This window comes from Hyla sarda, chromosome 8 (genome assembly GCF_029499605.1).
Source record: "Hyla sarda isolate aHylSar1 chromosome 8, aHylSar1.hap1, whole genome shotgun sequence".
Lineage (NCBI taxonomy): Eukaryota > Metazoa > Chordata > Amphibia > Anura > Hylidae > Hyla > Hyla sarda.
The window spans coordinates 96,897,324-96,918,511 of NC_079196.1; the positions used below are offsets into that span (position 1 = coordinate 96,897,324).

At 41.9% G+C, this 21,188-nt stretch overlaps 1 protein-coding gene across 6 annotated transcripts in view; it reads right to left on the reverse strand.

The window, feature by feature from the left end:
• The window catches only part of LOC130285072 (aldehyde oxidase 2-like), a 133,972-nt gene that overhangs the window by 66,613 nt on the left and 46,171 nt on the right, over nt 1–21,188 (reverse strand). For 3 of the 6 annotated variants that reach the window (XM_056536230.1, XM_056536229.1, XM_056536228.1), the window contains exons 2-5: nt 15,343–15,484; nt 14,823–14,915; nt 5,200–5,342; nt 2,848–2,941 (exon numbers count right to left, since the gene is read on the reverse strand). In XM_056536230.1, the coding sequence (XP_056392205.1) occupies nt 2,848–2,941; nt 5,200–5,342; nt 14,823–14,915; nt 15,343–15,481 (469 nt within the window). In that variant the 5' untranslated portion in view covers nt 15,482–15,484. Of the gene's footprint in view, nt 1–2,847; nt 2,942–5,199; nt 5,343–7,580; nt 7,677–13,668; nt 13,682–14,822; nt 14,916–15,342; nt 15,485–21,188 lie in introns of those variants that run through there. The other 3 variants (XM_056536231.1, XM_056536234.1, XM_056536233.1) reach the window with 3 other exon arrangements.

A 21,188-nucleotide genomic window follows, 5' to 3' on the forward strand; every position in this document is an offset into this window, starting at 1 on the left:
AACTTTGTTACACTGATCGGAAGTGATACCCTCTAGCTTTTGAACAGTCTCTAGGGCATTTTGTAAAGCTACTGCATAAGCTCTCAAGAGTCTCACCTGGCTTCTGCCTTCTCTCATACAACCAGAGGCGTACCTCTGACAGAGCTGTGTCAATTCCATGCCTGCATGAAACTCTGGACAACTGCTTATCACACTCAAGGGAACGGGCTCTGTGAGTGCATTAATCAAGTCTTCATCCACATGCTGCGAGCAGTGTCTGTGTCCAAATATGAAGAGTGGCCACTGTTCTACTGGATACACTTCATTCTACCTGGTGATGGGTCGACACAGCCAGCTGCCAAAGGACTGGACGTTTGGACTCCAAGCTCCTTTTAACAACTCTCCACAAGCTTCTATGGAGTGGGTCTTCAACCACCAAAGAAGGATCCAGGAAGCAAAAGAGATTGTCAACAAAAAGATGGGCAAGGCTCAACAAAGGCATCAGCAAGACTACAACCGTCATGCATCTGCCAAACCTCTCCAGATAGGCGACAAAGTCTGGCTGCGGAGGTTCCCGAGGACCCACAAACTGGACTCCATCTGGGAAACGGAGCCTTACACCGTGACGGCCCTACCCAGACTCAGATGTGTATGCAATCCAGAAGTCAGGGTACGAGCTGCAAGTCATCCATCGTAACAGAATCAAGCTATGTCACAAAGAAAACCTGCCTGTGCTCCCCGTACCTTCACCAAGGTATTCCTGTTACTTACAAAAGCACATAATAAAAGTCAAAGGTAACAGAATTTTATACAAAAAGTCTAGCATAAGAAAATGTCTAGCATAAAAATAACTAGTGTACGAGGGAGAAGTGTGTAATGCCAAGGGACCCCAGTAGCCAAGGCATTGGGCAGAGAGCCTCCGGCAACCCAATTCGCCAGTGTCATGTCTAGTCTTGTATAAAATATTGTTATGCATAGTCAAATGTCATTATATGCATAGTAAACTGTCATAGTATAGATAGTCATAGTCCATAAGTCGTGTTATACCATAGTCCTAGGTATATTATTATTATTCTACCATATATGGACATTTATACAGAGACTATATTGCATTATTAGTTTTCTCTAAACCACAGCCTGGAAATGGGTGTTGGGTTACAATGCCCCAGGACTGCATTCGGCCCCAAGGCCGCTTTGTGACTCCAAGCCCGACAGGACTGTTGTCGAGTGCGACTTCTGTTAAGTAGGGGGGTTTGTCATGTTCCAGTACGGGATATGGTCCCCTACAGTACTTGGGCCTTGTCGGGTTGAGTCCCTCTGTGTCCTAGGGGCTCTCCTGCAGTGTCTCCCCCAAAGTAATATATATATATATATATATATATATATATAGTGTATGGTGTTATGTGTGTTATGTATTAAGGACCTTTAAGTTAGTCGCATGATAATGTGTTCACATGATGTGTTTGTTACCCAGAGAGCACCAGCTAACCAGGTGACCTGCAGCTTGACCTATGGGCTTTGGCTCAGCCCCCCTTTATAAGAGGGGCAGCCATTACATGCTGTTATCAAGACATGATTGTGGCATGTAACAGAACTGAAGGGATCTTCTACCTGATCTGCAAGATCGCTGGGTGAAGACCGGTCTCCATGACAGATGCGGTCTTATGAAGGCCTGCCATGGATAAGCCTGTATACAGCTGTGCCAAAGTCATGGCTGTATAGATTGCCTATCCGCATAATGCATAGTACACTGCACTACAGTGCCCCCCAAATAAAAATGCATACATTCACCAAATAAAATACATCTTAATATAAATCATAAAATAATAGGAAAATGGCAGTATTTTGGCAATCTGCCTCCCCAAAAAATTATACAAAAAAGTGATAAGAAGCTGTATGTACCTGAAAATGATACAAATGAAAATGACAAGTTTTTCCACAAAAAACAAGCCCCCAACCAGCTCCATCAAGAAAAAGAAAAATCTATGGGTCTTGAAACGAGGCAATATTAATTTTTTCTCTTTTAAAGGGAAACTGACAGGTAGCTCAAAATACAGGTAGATGCTGATTCAAATGCATTTTACCGGGTGAAAATCGCTGCAGCTGTTCAGGACTCATCTTGTTACTAATATTATTTTTACTTCTAAACTGCACTAGTGGCGGCTGCTGCTGTATGTGCAAATCTTTCTCCTGCCCACTCGAGCCAATAATACTGCCCCTTCATAAATGTTCATCACTTTTCCTTAGCAAGTCTGTTAAGGAGCAGAGTTATCAAATAAAGGGGGCAGGGTTATCCCTGGAGTGTGTGGGAGAAACCTTTGCACATACAGCAGCAGCCACCTCAATCGCAGTTTAGAAGAATTGATCATATTAGCAACAAAATGAATATATCCTGAACGGCTGCACCGATTTTCAACTGGTAAAAGGCATCAGCAACAGGGTCATCCACACTATCTGCCAGTATATTCAGGTGTAGGTGATCCCACTGTCAGTTTCCCTTTAATAAAAATATTATAATAACATTTTATAAAGATTTACTCTTAAGAAATAAGATTTTATAAAATAATTCAAAAGTTACAGCTATGATGATGAAAAAAATGGTTTGAGCAGTAAGGCCCAAATTGACATAATCACTAAGGGGATAGAGGCCAAAATGACACTGATTTACTTTATACACCAGAACCACAGAAAATTTCCTTTGTTATTTGAGACCCAAAGTCCTGTTCCAGATTTATGTATAGGAGAATGTATAGTAACATATAAAATGCTAACATCACGATTTAGAGCAACAAATTAGAGCAAGGTAAATCAGAACCTTATGTAGACCTTATATACAAAATGTATTGTTTGCCTTTCTTGTAAACTTACCTTTTGATGCAAGATTTAAGGTGCAGTTTCCAACAACCAGGATAGGGTTCAGTTCCCAGGAAGAGCTTCCACTTAGAATGCTTCCCCCAAGGGACTATGACAAGAAAAATGTACTAAGCATGCATAGTTTGTAACTGTACAATATATATATATATATATATATATATATATATATATATATATATATATATATATATACACACTCTTAGAATTATAGTTTGTTGCAAATTAAATATTTATAGTACATTAGTTATATCTAATAAATGTCTTAAATAGTATATTAGTTATGTGGACCTATTGGCTTAGATAAATTATACAATATATCCAAAGCAGGCAATCTACAGTATTTATTGTGGCCTTGCCCAAAGCTACATTGGTTCTGGGAGGAGGCATTAAAGGGGTACTCCGGGGAACTAAACCCATAGCCCATCCTTTCCCTCTCACTAATTTATGAATTTGTCTAAATATAATTAATTAGCTATATAGAGCAGTTTCCCTCTTTCATCTGTCTTTTACATGCAGGGAGTGAGAGAAAGCCTTTATATTCAGATCCTGCTTGTCATTGTGTAAACCTCTCGCTGAGAGTAGCCCCCACCCTCCCCCAAGACAAACACCATGTGATTTCTGGCTTCACAGCCACACATCCCCTCCCTGTGTGAGGAGCCTGCCAGTAGGAGAAGCCCAGTGAAGATTTTCAGTCACAACTCAGCACACAAGCTGCTCTTTTCCTGCTGTAGATCTTATCACTGACTGCTGCCATTCAGAGCATAGCATGATTTATTGCTAGGGGGAAGTATAGTTTAAAAGAAAAGACTTATAAACAGTCAGCAGCACACACTGTACAAAAACACAGCATGCACACAGATAATAAAAGCAATTGGCTGGCAACCATTACACAGAGCTGCACTGACTGCTAGGAGTTGTAGTCTGGGCAGCAAGCAAAGAAAAATAAAATTTAGGAGACAACGGGGCTCGTAGGAGCTGGCAAAATCACAGGGATAACTAAGGGGACACAGAACAGGTATTGTGGTGTCTTTGGGGCTTCTTATTTTTCTTAACTTCCCCGGTGCACCCCTTTAAATGATTTGAACCCCATATTGTATATTATTCCCCCCCCCCCGACCATTTGCACTATATGCTTACATTTGAATAGATAATATTCTCGCAAAGTGTTGCCTAGTGAATAAGCAATAATAAGGATAATATCTCACTGTTGGATGTCAGATGGACACCCCAGGTCTATAATTGCAAAGCTCTAATGACTAAAATTGTTTGGTAATTTTCCTGTGGAGAATGTCTTCCTGGATCAAGAAAACTGTGATAGGTCACTTGTAATTTCGGAACATGAATCTGCCCTGTTTTGGTGGCATATCATGCCTCATTGTTTGAAAAGCATTATTCTAATCCAGTTCTTCTCAAAAAATGTGACATGGTTCTCACTAGTAAGGCTCCCCCTTGTTGTAGGGGAGGCTCAGCTGGGAAGGAAGTTTGCAAAAGTGACTTTAAGCTGCACAGTCCTTTCCGTGTATTTATTACATATTTAAACGAATCATAGTTTAGGTCACAAATGAAGGGTACACTGATCAAGATTTCCACCAAAGATGGTAAGGCCCAGGCATCAATATGGTCTTTGGGTGAGGCTTCAGAAGAAAAAAGTTTTAGAAGCTCTGCTCTAAAGAACTGTTTTAGGCTGTATTCATGGTACCGCTACAATTTCACCTCTATTTTCTGAAATCAGTCAAAATGTTGCAATGCTACCATAAGGCAAATTGCAGTAAAATTTTTATCGTTTTACAGCAATTTCACAAAATTGTGGTAACATTGTGGCAGTACTAATAATAGTTTGCTCAGGAGGATACCGAGTGAACTTTAAGACTGTGCTTTGTCTCATCTTACAACATGCATGTCTCCTAAAAACCTACCAGTGTGATGATACTAAATGACTAAACAACTTATGCAATGCTGAAATACACTAATAAAGATGAACAAACATTACTAAAGACATTTATAAAAACAGTAGCTTATTGCATTTAATCACCACTAAATACAGCATGAACCTTGAACACTGGATCCATTGTATCAATAATAATAATGTTACTTTTTCCAGTTATGGTTATTTAAATGGTGTATTGAAGTAGGATGAGCAGTCAGTCTAGGTTTAGTAACCAAAAACTAAGTGTGGGCAACAAGTATTTTTTTTAAGTATTTAAAAAGAAGCTCCATGCTAGAGACATCTGACATGAATGACCCGAGTTGCTTCAGGATGGAAAGAGATCTCATGTGTCATATGTAAATAATGTGATATGTCTCTACAATGGAGCGCCATTATATTATTCCAAACAAACATCTTACCGCTTCATATCTTATCTGCTTTCCTGACAGCTGCTGGAGAATGACCCGGAAGATCTTGTTCTTCTCCTCTGGTAATTGAGATACAGCCTCCGACAAAATAGATCGAACCATTGCCAGACTGCATGCTGCTCCGATGGTTATACCTGATGGATGCAGATGTTTTCCCTTTAATTTTTATTTAAAAAAAAAAGGTATAGCAAAATTGTGTATAACAATCTAAGAAATTACAAACAAGACATGTAAGGTTGGGGCTACACTGAATAATATTAGAAAGTTTTTTTTAAATGATTATATAACCTGTTATTCATGTGACCACCTATTGCCTTAAAGGGGTACTCTGGTGGAAAACGTTATTTTTTTTTTTTTTTTTAATCAACTGGTGCCAGAAAGTTAAACAGATTTGTAAATTACTTCCATTAAAAAATCTTAATCCTTCTAATACTTATTAGCTGCTGAATACTACAGAGCAAATTGTTTTCATTTTGGAACACAGTGTTCACTGCTGACATCATGACCACAGTGCTTTCTGCTGACATCTCTGTCCATTTTAAGAACTGTCCAGAGTAGGAGAAAATCCCCATAGCAAACATATGCTGCTCTGGACAGTTCCTAAAATGGACAGAGATGTCAGCAGAGAGCACTGTGGTCATGATGTCAGCAGAGAGCTCTATGTTCCAAAAAGAAAATAATTTCCTCTGTAGTATTCAGCAGCTAATAAGTACTGGAAGGATTAAGATTTTTTTAATAGAAGTAATTTACAAATCTGTCTAACTTACTGGCACCAGTTGATTAAAAAAAAAAGTTTTCCACTGGAGTACCCCTTTAAGTGCTACAAGAACTTTTGCTTCTTCAAGTTGTGTCAGTCAAAGATAAAGATATATATATATATATATATATATATATATAATGTTGCAGAATCATACAATGTTGCAGAATCTTATAATACCTTTTTTGAAAATTCTGTATGAATTTATAGCCAATTCATTTCAATGGAATTCCTGCAGCAGACATTCTCCTGTGTGAATGGGACAGCGGAATCCCATTGAAGTGTATCGGCAGTAAATGCATGGCAAATTTTCATGCAGAATTCCATGCACACATTCTGGCGTGTGAACATAGCCTTAGGCTGCTTTCACACGACCGAAATTTCGTGCGGAATTCCATGTGAATTTACTTCCCATTAACTTTAATTTACTTCCCATTAACTTCCCATTAACTGTCATTCACACAGAATTTCTGAATGTAGAATTCCACTGCTAAAATTCGGTTATTGGCAGTCTGGAAAAATATAAGTCTTGTCTGAAGTCTGGACTTCAGCTGCGGAATCCTATTGAGGTCAATGGGGCTGATTTTTCTGTCGAATTTGTGCGGAATTTGCTCGGTATGCATGCAGAATCCACACAAACTATCATTGCTTAGTTTACTAAAATCTATTTTTTTCCCACAGACCCCTGCAGCTGGGGGTAATGCTACTCCCATCATGGACCAGACTTGTTTCCATAATGGGAGTAGTAGTTCCCTGGCTGCGAGAGTCTGCGGGTGGCTGGAGAGACTACTGCAGCACTGTTACTCCCATCATGGGACAGAGTATTTTCCATGTTGGGGGTAGTAGTACAGGGGCTGAGGGATTGATCGCATCAGGTCTCAGTTATGCCAGCCGCACCACTCCCCAGCGATGTACATTTCATCTTCATAATTTGAAATTCAAATATCACCAAGTGGTTATTCAGGGCTCCTGGCAGGGTTTTTTAAATTCTATCCTGGGGATTCTATATTTTTATAGAGATGGCTGGCAGGGGATCACAGCACAATGTCGCTCGCATTCCCCAGCAGGAGCCGTCTCTCCTACTACAGCTCCCATCATGGAACAGACACTGTCCATGATGGGAGCTGTAGTAGGAGAGACGCTCCTGTCGGACCTGTCTTTTCTGTCTGACCACAGAGCTCTCTGCTGCCACCTGCCATCTGTCCATGTCAGGAACTGTCCAGAGTAGAGTAGGAGCCAATCCCTATAGCGAACATCTCCTGCTTCAGACAGTTCCTGACATGGACAGAAGTGTCAGCAGAGAGCACTGTGGTCAGACTGAAAAGAACTACACAACTTCTCTGTAGCATACAGTAGCCGATAAGTACTGGAAGTATTAAGATTTTTTAATAGAAGTAATTTACAAATCTGTTTAACTTTCTGGCACCAGTTAATTTGAAAAAAAATAATTCAACGGGAGGGTCACACATGGCATATTTTGCTGTGTATTTGCTGCCACATATTTTCCTACCCATTGAAGTCAATGGGTAGGAAAATCAGTTGCAGAAAATACACAGCAAATTATGCATAAAAATTCAGCATGTTAAATTCTTCCCACCAAACCACAGTAGAATACCTCTCTATATTATAAAACTGCCACCTATATAGTGGCAAATAGTTAGCCTTCTTTTTCTTTATTTGATGTCTGTTGCTTTACAATGTTTATTTTGTTCTGCAATAAAAAAGAATGTTATTTGTTCCAACTGACTTCATTTGCGACATCTCTATTATCACGTCATACTGCAAATTTGAGGTTCAAGACATATGATGGACTCTGACTACCATAAAGCTCTATCTAGAGTTTATTTACCACAATGTATATTCGTATTCCTTCTTCTATTTTATGATCCACTGTAATACTGTATTAGAGTTCTTTGTTATATGATATTAACCCCTTCATGACCCAGCCCATTTTCACCTTCATGACCTGGGCATTTTTTGAAAATCTGACCACTGTCACTTTAAACATTAATAACTTTGGAATGATTTTACTTATCATTCTGATTCCGAGACTGTTTTTTCGTGACATATTCTACTTTATGTTATTGGTAAAATTTCACTGATATTTGTATCTTTTCTTGGTAAAAAATCTAAAAATTTCATTAAAATTTTGAAAATTTAGCATTTTTCTAACTTTGAAAGTCTCTGCTTGAAAGGAAAATGGATATTCCAAATAAATTACATATTGATTCACATATACAATATGTCTACTTTGTGTTTGCATAAAAAAATTGACAAGTTTTTACTTTTGGAAGACACCAGAGGGCTTCAAAGTTCCGCAGCAATTTTCCAATTTTTCTCAAGATTTTCAAAATCTTAATTTTTCAGGGCCCAGTTCAGGTTGGAAGTGGATTTTAAGGGTCTTCATATTAGAAATACCCCATAAATGACCCCATTATAAAAACTGCACCCCCCAAAGTATTCAAAATGACATTCAGTAAGTGTTTTAACCCTTTAGGTGTTTCACAGGAATAGCAGCAAAGTGAAGGAGAAAATTCTAAATCTTCATTTTTTACACTCGCATTTTCTTGTAGACCCAATTTTTGAATTTTTACAAGTGGTAAAAGGAGAGAAATCACCCTAAAATTTGTAACCCAATTTCTCTCGAGTAAGGAAATACCTCATATGCGTATGTAAAGTGTTCGGCGGGCGCAGTAGAGGGCTCAGAAGGGAAGGAGCGACAATGGGATTTTGGAGAGTGAGTTTTTCTGAAAGGGTTTTTGGGGGGCATGTCCCATTTAGGAAGCCCCTATGGTGCCAGAACAGTGGATCCCCCACATGTGACCCCATTTTGGAAACTATACTCCTCATGGAATTTAATAAGGGGTGCAGTGAGCATTTACACCCCACTGGCGTTTGACAGATATTTGAAACAGTGGACTGTGCAAATCAAAAATTTTATTTTTCATTTTCACAGACCACTGTTCCAAAAATCTGTCATACACCAGTGGGGTGTAAATGCTCACTGCACCCCTTATTAAATTCCATGAGGGGTGTAGTTTCCAAAATGGGGTCACATATGGATAATTATTGTTTTGCGTTTGTCAGAACTGCTGTAACAATCAGCCACCCCTGTGCAAATCGCCTCAAATGTACATGGCGCACTCTCCCTTCTGGGCCTTGTTGTGCGCCCCCAGAGCACTTTGTGCCCACATATGGGGTATCTCCGTAGTCAGGAGAAATTGTGTTACAAATTTTGGGGGTCTTTTTTCCCTTTTACCTCTTGTGAAAATGAAAAGTATAGGGCAACACCAGCATGTCAGTGTAAAAAATAAATTTTTTCACACTAACATGCTGGTGTAGACCCCAAATTCACCTTTTCATAAGGGGTTAAAGAAGAAAAAGCCCCCCAAAATTTGTAAGGCAATTTCTCTCGAGTACGGCGATACCCCATATGTGTCCCAAAACTGTTGCCCTGAAATACGACAGGGCTCCAAAGTGAGAGAGCGCCATGCGCATTTGAGGCCTGAATTAGGGATTTGCATAGAGGTATTCTATGCCAATGATTCCCAAACAGGGTGCCTCCAGCTGTTGCAAAACTCCCAGCATGCCTGGACAGTCAATGGCTGTCCGGCAATACTGGGAGTTATTATTTTGCAACAGCTGGAGGCTCCGTTTTGGAAACAGTAGCGTACCAGACGTTTTTCAATTTTTGGGGGGAGGGGGGCTGTGTAGGGGTATGTGTATATGTAGTGTTTTTTACTTTTTATTTTAGGTTAGTGTTAGTGTAGTGTAGTGTTTTTAGGGTACAGTCACATGGGCAGAGGTTCACAGCAAGTTTGCCGCTGGAAGTTTGAGCTGCAGCGCAAAATTTGCGCCATCTCAAACTTGCAGCACTCACTGTAAACCTCCGCCCATGTGAGTGTACCCTGTACATTCACATTGGGGGGGGGGGGGCAAACATCCAGCTGTTGCAAACTCCGAGCATGCCCTTTGGCTGTCCGTGCATGCTGGGAGTTGTAGTTTTGCAACAGCTGGAGGAACGCTGGTTTGGAAACACTAAGTTAAGTAATAAACTTTCAAGTGTTTTGCAACCAAACTAAGGCTGGGTCCACACTACGTTTTGTCCCATACGGGAGCGCATACGGCAGGAGGGAGCTAAAACCCCGCGCTCCCGTATGTGACCGTATGCGCTCCCGTATGCCATTCACTTCAATGAGCCGACCGGAGTGAAACGTTCGGTCCGGTCGGCTCATTTTTGCGCCGTATGCGCTTTTACAACCGGACCTAAAACCGTGGTTGACCACAGTTTTAGGTCCGGTTGTAAAAGCGCATACGGCGCAAAAATGAGCCGACCGGACCGAACGTTTCACTCCGGTCGGCTCATTGAAGTGAATGGCATACGGGAGCGCATATGGTCACATACGGGAGCGCGAGGTTTTAGCTCCCTCCTGCCGTATGCGCTCCCGTATGGGACAAAACGTAGTGTGGACCCAGCCTTAGTGTTTCCAAACCAGTGTGCCTCCAGCTGTTGCAAAACTACAACTCCCAGCATGCATGGTCTGTCAGTGCATGCTGGGAGTTATAGTTTTGCAACAATTGCAACAGCTGGAGGCACTGAGGTAGGAAACGGACAATGTTTCCCAACTAGTGTGCCTCCAGTTGTTGCAAAACTACAAATCCCAGCATGCCCAGACTGCCCAGGCATGCTGGAAGTTGTAGTTCGGCAATATCTGAAGGATCAGATGTTGCCGAACTACAACTTCCAGCATGCTTGGGCAGTCTGGGCATGCTGGGAGTTGTAGTTTTGCAACATCTGGAGGTCCACAGTTTGGAGACCACTGTATAATGGTCTCCAATCTGTGCTCTTCCAGATGTTAGAGAACTACAACTCCCAGCATGCCTGGACAGACTGAGCATGCTGAGATTTGTAGTTTTGCAACATCTGGAAGAGCACAGATTGGAGACCATTATACAGTGGTCTCCAAACTGAAGACCTCCAGTTGTTGCAAAACTACAACTCCCAGCATGCCCAGAAAGCCAAAGGCTGTCTGGGCATTCTGGGAGTTGCAGTTTTGAAACTCTCAGAGGCAGCAGTGAGATCGCTTTACGGCGATCTCACTGCTGCCAATGAAGATGCCGCACTTCTGCCGGAAACTCACCTCCGGGACGCAGCGCAGCCAGGACCGCATGGAGGACGCCGGGACCGCTCGGGACACCGCTCGGACGGGTAAGTGACGCCGGGGGACGGGTCAGGGACACTTAGCAGAGCGGTGTGTGTCCCGATCCCCGTGATCGGGACTCACACACCGCGCTGCTAAGTATTCTGATAGCGAAACGCTGCTATCAGCTAGTCAGATTTGACCAGCTGATAGCAGCGATCGCTGGGGGGGTGGGGGATGAAACCCCCCGTGGTCGCACGGTAAGATGGCTGGCTATCAGTGATAGCCACCATCTTTCCGGGCGCTGCGGGGTGCCGCGAGTAGCGGCAGTAATGTTCATGACGTACCTGTATGTCATGGGTCGGGAACACCTTGCCACCCATGACGTACAGGTATGTCATAGGTCGGGAAGGGGTTAAATTGGGCTTGTTAATGTGCCTGTTGCTCTGTTTTGTTTTATTTGCTAAAATTAATAAAAATGCAACATGTGTGACCCTTATTTGCTTTTAGTCCAAAATTAACTATTTTGTGGCCAGTGACATACAGATGGGGTGCCTTGGGGGGGTGTATGGCAGTTGGGGTGTTGTGAGGTATATCACAGTTATAATTAACTCTTGTCAGTCGTGACGCCAGGGTGAGGGTTAAATGCTGTATGGCTTGGCCCTTCCCAAGAGCGATAGGTAGATGCAGAATAAAGTACTGTCCACAACCAGAGCTTTGCTGAAAACTTGCGTAAACTTTACTGAAGATTTTCTGTAACATGCGAATACAGAAACAGGAGTAGGAATAGGAGTCTATATACAGCTTAGCTGAGATTGACGTATGGTTGGGATTTTAGTAAGTTCTTTAGATTAGTAGGATTTAGTATGCGCAGATCCGCTGGATTTAGGGTTATGTTTAGGTCCAGGTTCCTTACTAGAAGTAGCGGGGAAGATTATAAGAGCTCACCGTTTCCTTTCAGGCCGAGGCTGGCAGGCTGTAGCCTAGTATTTGTCATTGTAAGTTGCGCAGATCTTGACTCTCCAATGATCCGGAACCCAAGAGAGTGTCTATTGGCTGCAGCTCCTTTATATGGGCAGGGGCTGGCCGTTTTAGGATTGGTCCACACCATCTGTCAATCAGCTTTATAAGGCATTGTGGGTAATCACCTGACCCATGAACCTCCAAAGGTCCTTTTACCTACCATAGGGACTAAACCACAGTCACATGACCCGCAGGCCCTGCGACGCTATGCAAGGTTTTTACATTTAATTTAGCGATATATTAACTATATTAGGGGTGACTAGGGGATGACTAAAGAAGCGGAACCCCACAGTTACTAGGAACTCTGAATTAGGGGACCCCTAACCAAGGTACGGTATGCAATACGGTACCGGGACACCACACAGACATGCTCCCTTTTTATTACACTATTAGTTAACTTATCTAACGAGGCCATCTGGGTATCTGTGTCTCATGATGCTGCCAAGTCCACTACCTACACTGGACCTGGATGAACAGGTCTCTTACTAGGCCTCAGGCCAACAGCTTACTCACTCTCTTGAACTTGTATTTACATGCCTCTGACTAGGCCTCAGGCCAGACAACCTCTTACTGTGCAATTAAATCTATACTCTAGGCAGGTGCATTCACACTCCACACTGACCCAGCAATGGCTCTTGCAGTCTCTCTGTGTATCAGTTCCACCAGCTTACATCTTAATGGTCTGTTCTGTTAACTTTGAAATATATATAGATCATATTTATGTGTATATTTTTTTATTTGTGGGAGTGGGGAAACAAACATATCTTTATTCCCTGGGGCTTGTATGAGTCAAGTTATACTCATGTAAAGGACCAATAATAACAATATACCATAGAGGACAACAAACCAAACACATGGGGGTGTAACACGGTGTACTGTCCCACTATGTGAAGGAATTAGTCTACAGTTAGCCAAGATTTAAGGGGCAGATTGGTCATTGGCTCTACCAGGAGATATCCTGGTAGGCCGGTCAGAATACAATTTCATGTCAGATACTGTCAACTGTACCTGACCATACCATAGTGAGTACTATGGTCGACTAGTGATGTTCTACCATTGACATTTATGTTGGCAGCTCAGCTCAACAAATGAGAGGAAAAGAAAGAAAGAGTCCAGACAGGGGAAAGCAAAGCCTGGAAGCCTGCAGTGTGTGACAGTGGCAAGAAGAGATGAGTAGGTGTTAGCCCCACCTGTTGCCAACTTGGAGCCATTTACAACATTAGACCACTTGTAGGGTGCTCCATAGATTTTGTTTCCAGGGCTATTTTAAGTTCATAATCCCCCTGCCCATTGGCATGTATAATGCCTGCCCCTCATATTTTCACCACCTGCTGCAATTTGATTATGGTGTCCCGGTACAGAACATGGTTCTGTACAGTCCTTAATTCCCCTCAGGTAGAGTCCCTCAGGACCAGAGGGCTCTCCTGAAGGGGTCCCCCCTAAATCATATGGTATTCTATTGTATAATAAGTATGTACCTGTAATGTAAGTATTGTACAGTGAATGTAAACTGTATATAAAGGTTGTTAGGATATTTACCCTGTATAGGACCTTCCTAAGGTCATGTGATATGTCATGTGCTGTGTAATCACATGATATACCCAGAGTTCCATGGCCACAGGTAACCACAGGAAACAAGCAACCAATGGGCTTTAGTCCAGCCCCCCTGATATATAAGGGGCTGTAGTCTCCACATTCACTCTCTTATCTCCTGGACCCAAAAGCAAGCACAAGTCCTGTACAAGTCAAGTCCAGCATATCTAGGCCAAAGCCTATAAACCTGCAGCCACATCAAATCTGTGAGTACAATTCAAATCCCTACTGTCCCTACAAAGTGATAACAGTTGTATAGTGGCCTCCATCAGCATTATAATAAGTCCAAGCAAGCCTGAGAGGTTCCCTGTGTCCCGGTCACCTCTGTGGAAGTTGGCTGTTTGTAAAGACTGTTATTCTGTCTTCTCAAAGTTCAAGTTGCATCAAATCTCTGCTTTGGACTCTCATTCATCACATGCCATTTTTGGGCTTGTTGTCGGCGGTGTCCTACACCAAACAACCACATACTGGCATCACGAACACTAGGGGTTAACAACATCTTGCACCAGGGGTTAATACCATCCGACCCCACCACTCACTGCAACACGAAGTGGTTACCACATGATCATCGTGGAACTCATTGTAAATCATGTGTCATGTGATTAAAGGGCACAAGGTTAGTTTGTTTAGTGCAACAGAAGGGCAGATGTTATCCAGTGAACATTTTCGATTGATATTTGCTATTTATCTCCTACATCTTTCTGTTTAACATTATCTACAAATCTCAGCACTAAAAACCCTATGCAAAAATGCTGCTGAGGTTCTTACCAAGCCTGAGGCTAAACTTGTGGGGAAAACTGTTTAATAAGAAAAATTTCAAGAAGCAAAGCTGTCAAACATAATAAATTTAGGACTTCACCAAGGTGTCATTTATTATGTAATTGTAAGATGACTGTGGAATAGAGAGCCTTCTGTCTATTGTAAAGACAACATACAGCATCACAATATATAGATTTATTTAGTACAATCCTATACTTTGGTAAATGAAAGATCCAAGGACAGGGCACATTGCGCTTGAATGGAAGATCAGAGTCACTGAAAAAAATCCAAGAATAAAGAACTACACAATTGTTTTTATTATACCAAACCTATTCATTTACCTTTCTCTGCTAAACTCACAATGCTCAGTTCTGGGACCCTCGCGGGGGAAATGATCACGGGATAAAATGATCCAATTAGATTGACCGGGGGACCTATAAGAAAATTATGATACATAAGAAAACAAAGACATAGAATTCATGAATTTGTCATTTAAGTCTTAGTTGTTGCAATACAGTTCTAATGCAGTTTCCCTATAGTTTCTGAATCAGCTTCTTATGTTTTCCAATTTTTATCCAAACCATACTTTTACTAAAATACAAACAATTTATTTTGTGCGGATTAGTAAATCAGTGAAAAGCATTATCCAGTCATGATAATAAAGATACTAGTGAGCCCTTCCCCCCCCCCCTTCCCCTCGAAAAGAAGGAGAACATCTGCAAAAAGGCTGTTATGTAAGACTACTGTAACTGCCACAACTGGTTTAAGGGGTACAGGAGCCAGAACCACAGCAGTCAGCTTATCAATGAGGAGCTGATTTAGTAATATACTTATTTACTTATATTTACTAAGTTCGCATACCAATAAATGTGTTCCCCACTACCAAAGGAGCCAGTGGATAGCGAGATTTCAATTGGAGGAGTTCAGTCAGACATGATGGAGTGATCCATGTGCTCTTATCACCTTGCAGAACCAGAGTCCTCCGTCTTTGGTCATCCATTATCTAGACAGAGACAGTAAGTGAATTAAAAAAAATTTAAAAACCAAATATAACAGAGAACTCCTTTAAGTAGCATGCCGTTCTACAATATTCTATTATCAGTAAATGTAGCTGTAGGAACTCTGCTTGATTTTTACATGCACCTGCAATCTGCAGACCATAAAGTACTTAGTGAATTATTACAAGTCTGGATTCCTACAACAATAACGTTCTTGATTTTACAGGTGCATTTTACAAGTAATGTGCGGTTTGATAATGGACCCAGTGGAACACAGAGCAGTCATCAAGTTCCTTTACTTGAAAGGCCGCACACCAAAGGAGACATCGATGAGATGAAAGAGGATTATGGTGATGATTCCCCATCATATGATGTAGCCAAGAACTGGCATCGTTAATTCAAATGTGGTCAGACTTCGGTGCAAACAGCTCCAATTCCAGGGCGACCACACTCTGCTATTGATAAACACACCATCCAGCAAGTGGAGGTCGCCATTTTAGAAAATAGCCGCGTAACCATTCGCTACCGAGCCCAAAAGGTCAAGGTCATATTCACATGCATAAGGTATCCGCTCGCTGGAATACCCGGCTGCTCCCACCTTTCCAGAAGCAGGAACGAGTCGAATGCTCTTAGGCTTTATTGACGATGTGCCATGGAAATCAGGAGGACTTTTTCAACAGACTGATCGCACAGCTGGGTCCATCACTATGATCCTGAGACTAAAGTCCAGTCGATGCAATGGAATTATCATGAGTCATCGCCTCCAAAGAAGGCATGTGCCCAACTCTCGGCAGGCAAGGTCATGCTCACAGTATTTTGGGACCAGCACGGAGTAGTATTGATGGCTTTCCCAGGGTCACTGAGGCATACTATGCTTCACTGCTGTGGAAATTGTGTGAAGCTATCAAAACCAAGAGATGTGACATGCTTACCAAATGTATATGCCTTCTGCAAGACAATGCATCAGTTCACAACTCACATGTTTCCCAAATGAAAGCATTCTACTGCATCCCCCTTATCCAAACCTCGCACCATCGGACTTTCACCTCTTTCCAACAAGGAAGTTATTTTTGAATGGAAAGCATTTTCCAGATGCTGAGACTCTGATTTCCGAAGTCACAACGTGGCTTTTGGAGCAACCTGTCGACTTCTACCAGCAAGGTGTTTACAGTTGCTTAAAGAGATGGGACACATGTATGTCACTAGGTGGCACCTATGTAGAAAAGGACTAATAACTGTGCCAAGTTACTTTGCTCTCAGTCCACAGAAAGTGGGTCAGGGGAAATCTTTAATGAACGCCCCTCATAAATGGTGGAACAATACACCCTTTATAGAAAGGATAAAGGGTGGTCTTTTCAAAGAGGTGGTGTTTTGGAAAGGTTTCATTCTATACAGTATATGGTTTAATACTTTAGTAGAAATCCTCTTATAGCAATTATTTTAAACAAGGTAATTCACCAGACCTTTGATTTTGCATAAATCAATAATGCAACACGTTTTACTGGTTTTGTGTATTTATGAAAAGCTGAAATGACATTTAGCTCAGACCTTTGTAGTGCTATTCGCTGTCATTATGTGTGGAATGATATATGACTCTATAACACTGTAGAATGCAAATTGTCCTTCAGGCCATCTCTTGTTGTGAGTGTGAATGCTCTGCATGTTTCCCATACAGAATATGAACATTTTTTTTTTCAGGGTTTCAAAATCAATATTTAAAGGGGTATTTCAGCCCCTAAAGCCATATCGGCACTCCCATAGACAATTTGCAGAGGTCTGACACCTATCCTTGATTATGTGGATAGGGAATACGTTTTTAGGTAGTGGAATACCCCTTTAATAATAATGCAGTACCCACATATAGTTCATAAGGTTGAAAAAAGACCAGAGTCCATCAAGTTCAACCTATATCCCTAATGAGTCCCTGCTGAGTTGATCAAAAGGAAGGCAAAAAACCCTCATACTAGAGGTAAAAATTCCTTCCCAACTCCAAATATGGCAGTCAGAATAAATCCTTGGATCATGGTTCTGTCCCTATAAATCTAGTATACATAACCAGTAATATTATTACTCTCCAAAAATGCATCCAGACCCCTTTTGAACCCTTTTACTGAGTTCACCATGATCACCTCCTCCAGGAGAGAGTTTGACAGTCTCACTGCTCTTACAGTAAAGAACCCCCGTCTGTGCTGGTGTAGAAACCTTCTTTCCTCTAGACGTAGAGGATGCCCCCTTGTTATAGATACAGTCCTGGGTATAAATAGATCATGGGAGAGATCTCTGTACTGCCCCCTGATATATTTATACATAGTTATTAGGTCTCCCCTAAGCCTTCTTTTTTCTAAACTAAATAACCCTAATTCTGATCATCTTTCTGGGTACTGTAGTCCTCCCATTCCCCTTATTAGTCTGGTTGCCCGTCTTTGAACCCTCTCCAGCTCCACTATATGTTTCTTGTACACTGGTGCCCAGTACTGTACACAGAATTCCATGTGTGGTCTGACTACTGATTTGTACAGTGGTAGAATTATTTCCTTGTCATGGGCATCTATGCCTCTATTGATGCCCCATGATTTTATTTGCCTTGGCAGCAGCTGCCCGACACTGGTCACTACAGCTTAATTTACTGTTAATTAAGTCCTTTTCCACATCAGTATTTTCACATTTAATACATAATCCCAGCACGGATTTTTCCTCCTCATGTGCATTACCTTACATTTATCAATGGTGAACCTCATCTGCCACTTCCAAGCCCAAACCTCCAGCCTGGATATTCAGATCCATCTGTGCACTGTCCTCTATTGTGACCTCTACTAGGTCATTAATAAATATATTAAATAGGACAGGACCCAAGACTGACCCCTGTGGTACCCCACTAGTAACAGTCACCCAATGAGAATAAGTACCATGAATAACCATCCTCTGTTTCCTATCAATGAGCCAGTTACTTACCCACTTGCACACATTCTCCCCTAGCCCAAGCATTCTCATTTTAAGTACCAATCTTTTATGTGGCACAGTATCAAATGCTTTGGAAAAATCCAGATATACGACATCCAGTGTTTGCCCCTGGTCCAGTCTGGAGCTCACCTCCTCATAAAAGCTGATCAGGTTAGTTTGACAGGACCGATCCCTCATAAAGCCATGCTGATATTGGGTCATTCATTTATTTTTATCAAGATATTCCAAAATAGCATCCCTTAGAAAGCCATACATACATTTTACATACAACGGAGGTTAAACTAGCAGGCTATAATTCCTGGGGTCACTTTTTGACCCCTTTTTAAATATTGGCACCACATTTGCTATGCGCCAGTCCTGGGGAACAGTCCCTGTTACTATAGAGTCTTTGAATATTAGAAATAAGGGTCTGCCTATTACTTTACTAAACTACATTAGAACATGAGGGTGTTTACCTGGCATTTCCATTTCCTCTGTGAATACAGTGGAGAAGGATGTGTTTAATATATTAGCTTTTTCCTAATCCCTGTCTATAATTTCTTCCTCATCACTTTTTAACCCCTTAACGATGCCGACGTAAATGTTCGTCCTGGTGAGCTGGTACTTAATGCACCAGGACGCACATTTACATCCTATGCATAACTGCGAGCATCGGAGCGATGCTCGGGTCATGCGCGGCAGGTCCCGGCTGCTGATAGCAGCCAGGGACCCGCTGGTAACGGCGGACATCCGCGATCGCGCGGATGTCCGTCATTAACCCTTCAGATGCTGTGATCATCCAGAACGGCAGACAGAGGTCTCCTCACCTGCCTCCGCTGCCTTCCATGGGTCTTCTGCTCTGCTCTGCGATCGAGCAGACCAGAGCAGAAGATAGCCGATAACACTGATCGGTGCTATGTCCTATGCATAGCCCTGAACAGTATTAGCAATCAAATTATTTCTATAAATAGTCTCCTATGGGGACTATTAAAGTGTAAAAATAAAAGGAAAAAAAGTATTTAAAAAACATTACATTTTTACTGTAAATTGTATGGCGTGAAAACGAAACCTTCCAAAATTTGCTAAATTGCGGTTTTCATTTTAATTTCCCCACACAAACAGTATTTTTTTGGTTGCACCATACATTTTATGGTAAAGTGAGTGATGGTATTACAACGGACAACTGGTCGAACAAAAAACAAGCCCACATACTAGTCTGTGGATGAAAATATAAAAGAGTTATGATTTTTTGAAGGCGAGGAGGAAAAAACAAAAGCGTAAAAATAAAATTGTCCTTAAGGCCCAAATGGGCTTAAGGGTTAAAGGACCAATATTTTCTTTTTTAAACTTTTTTCTTTTTATATAATTAAAGAACATTTTTGAGTTAGTTTTACTCTCCTTGGCAATGAGTCATTCTGTCTCCACTTTTCCAGCTCTTATCTGTTTTTACATATTCTACATATTTCTCTATAGCTTTTTAATGCTTCCTCACTGCCATCCTGTTTTAGTAGCTTAACTGCTTTATTTTTTGTCATTTATTGCCCTCTTAACATTTTTATTAATCCACATTGGTTTTCTCCTATTTCTGACCTATTTATTCCCATAAGGTATGTACGTCTTACAGTTGAAATTCTAAATATTTTTAAAAGTCTCCCATTTAGTGTCAGTATTCTTGTATTTGAGGACATTATCCCATTTTATATTGTTAAGGGCTTCTCTGAGTTGATCAAACTTTGCCTTCCTGAGGTTTATCGTTTTTGTGGCCCCTCGAGAGGTTCCCTTATTGAAGAACAAGTTATAACTTATTATATTATGATCACCATTTCCTAGGTGTCCTTCTACCTGCACATTAGATACTCAGTCAGGTTTGTTGGTTAATATTAACCTGTTCAGGACCCCGGGCGTACCAGTACGTTCTGACACCCTGGTCTTAAGGACCCAGGACGTACATGGACCAGGGTGACTACTGATATTGATCAGCAGGAACCCCGCGCAAATGCCCAGGGGGGTCATCAGACCCCCAATGTTGGCGATCGGCGCAAATCGCAAGTGAATTCACACTTGCGATTTGCGCCTATTCCGGGTCATATGGATCTATGGTGACCCGGTGACCCGGAATATAAGGGGGATCGCGGTTGTCCATGACACCTACGATCCCCCTGAAGGGATAGGAGTGGGGTGGCAGAGGTGCTACCCCTCTTATCCCTGCTATTGGTCATCAAAAGCGACGACCAATAGCAGATCGGGGGCGGCGGGGTTAACTTTTGTTTTCCCCGTTCTGCCCACCCACAATAGGTGAGGCAGGATGGGGAAATCGAAGGGGACCGGGCGCCAAAGATCACTTACCTATCGGTGGAGGCTGCGGGACGCGATCGGCTGCGGTAATCGGCGCGGGCGGCATGTCGTGTGGCAGATGAGGACGGCTCCCTGGATCCTACCCTGGATCCTACTATACAGTGGTCTCTGCACTGTAGACCTCCAGATGTTGCAAAACTACAACTCCCAGCATGCCCAGACAGCTGTTTGGGCATGCTGAGATTCGCAATTTTGCAACAGCTGGAGATCTACAGTTTAGAGACCACTGCACAGTGATCTCTATACTGTAGCACTCTAGATCTTGCAAAACTACAACTCCTAGCATGCCCACACAGCTGTTTGCTGTCTGGGGATGGTGGGATTTGTAGTTTTGCAACATCTGGAGGGCCACAGTTTGGAGATGTGCAGTGGTCTCTATCTGTAGCCCTCCAGATGTTGCAAAACTGAAAATCC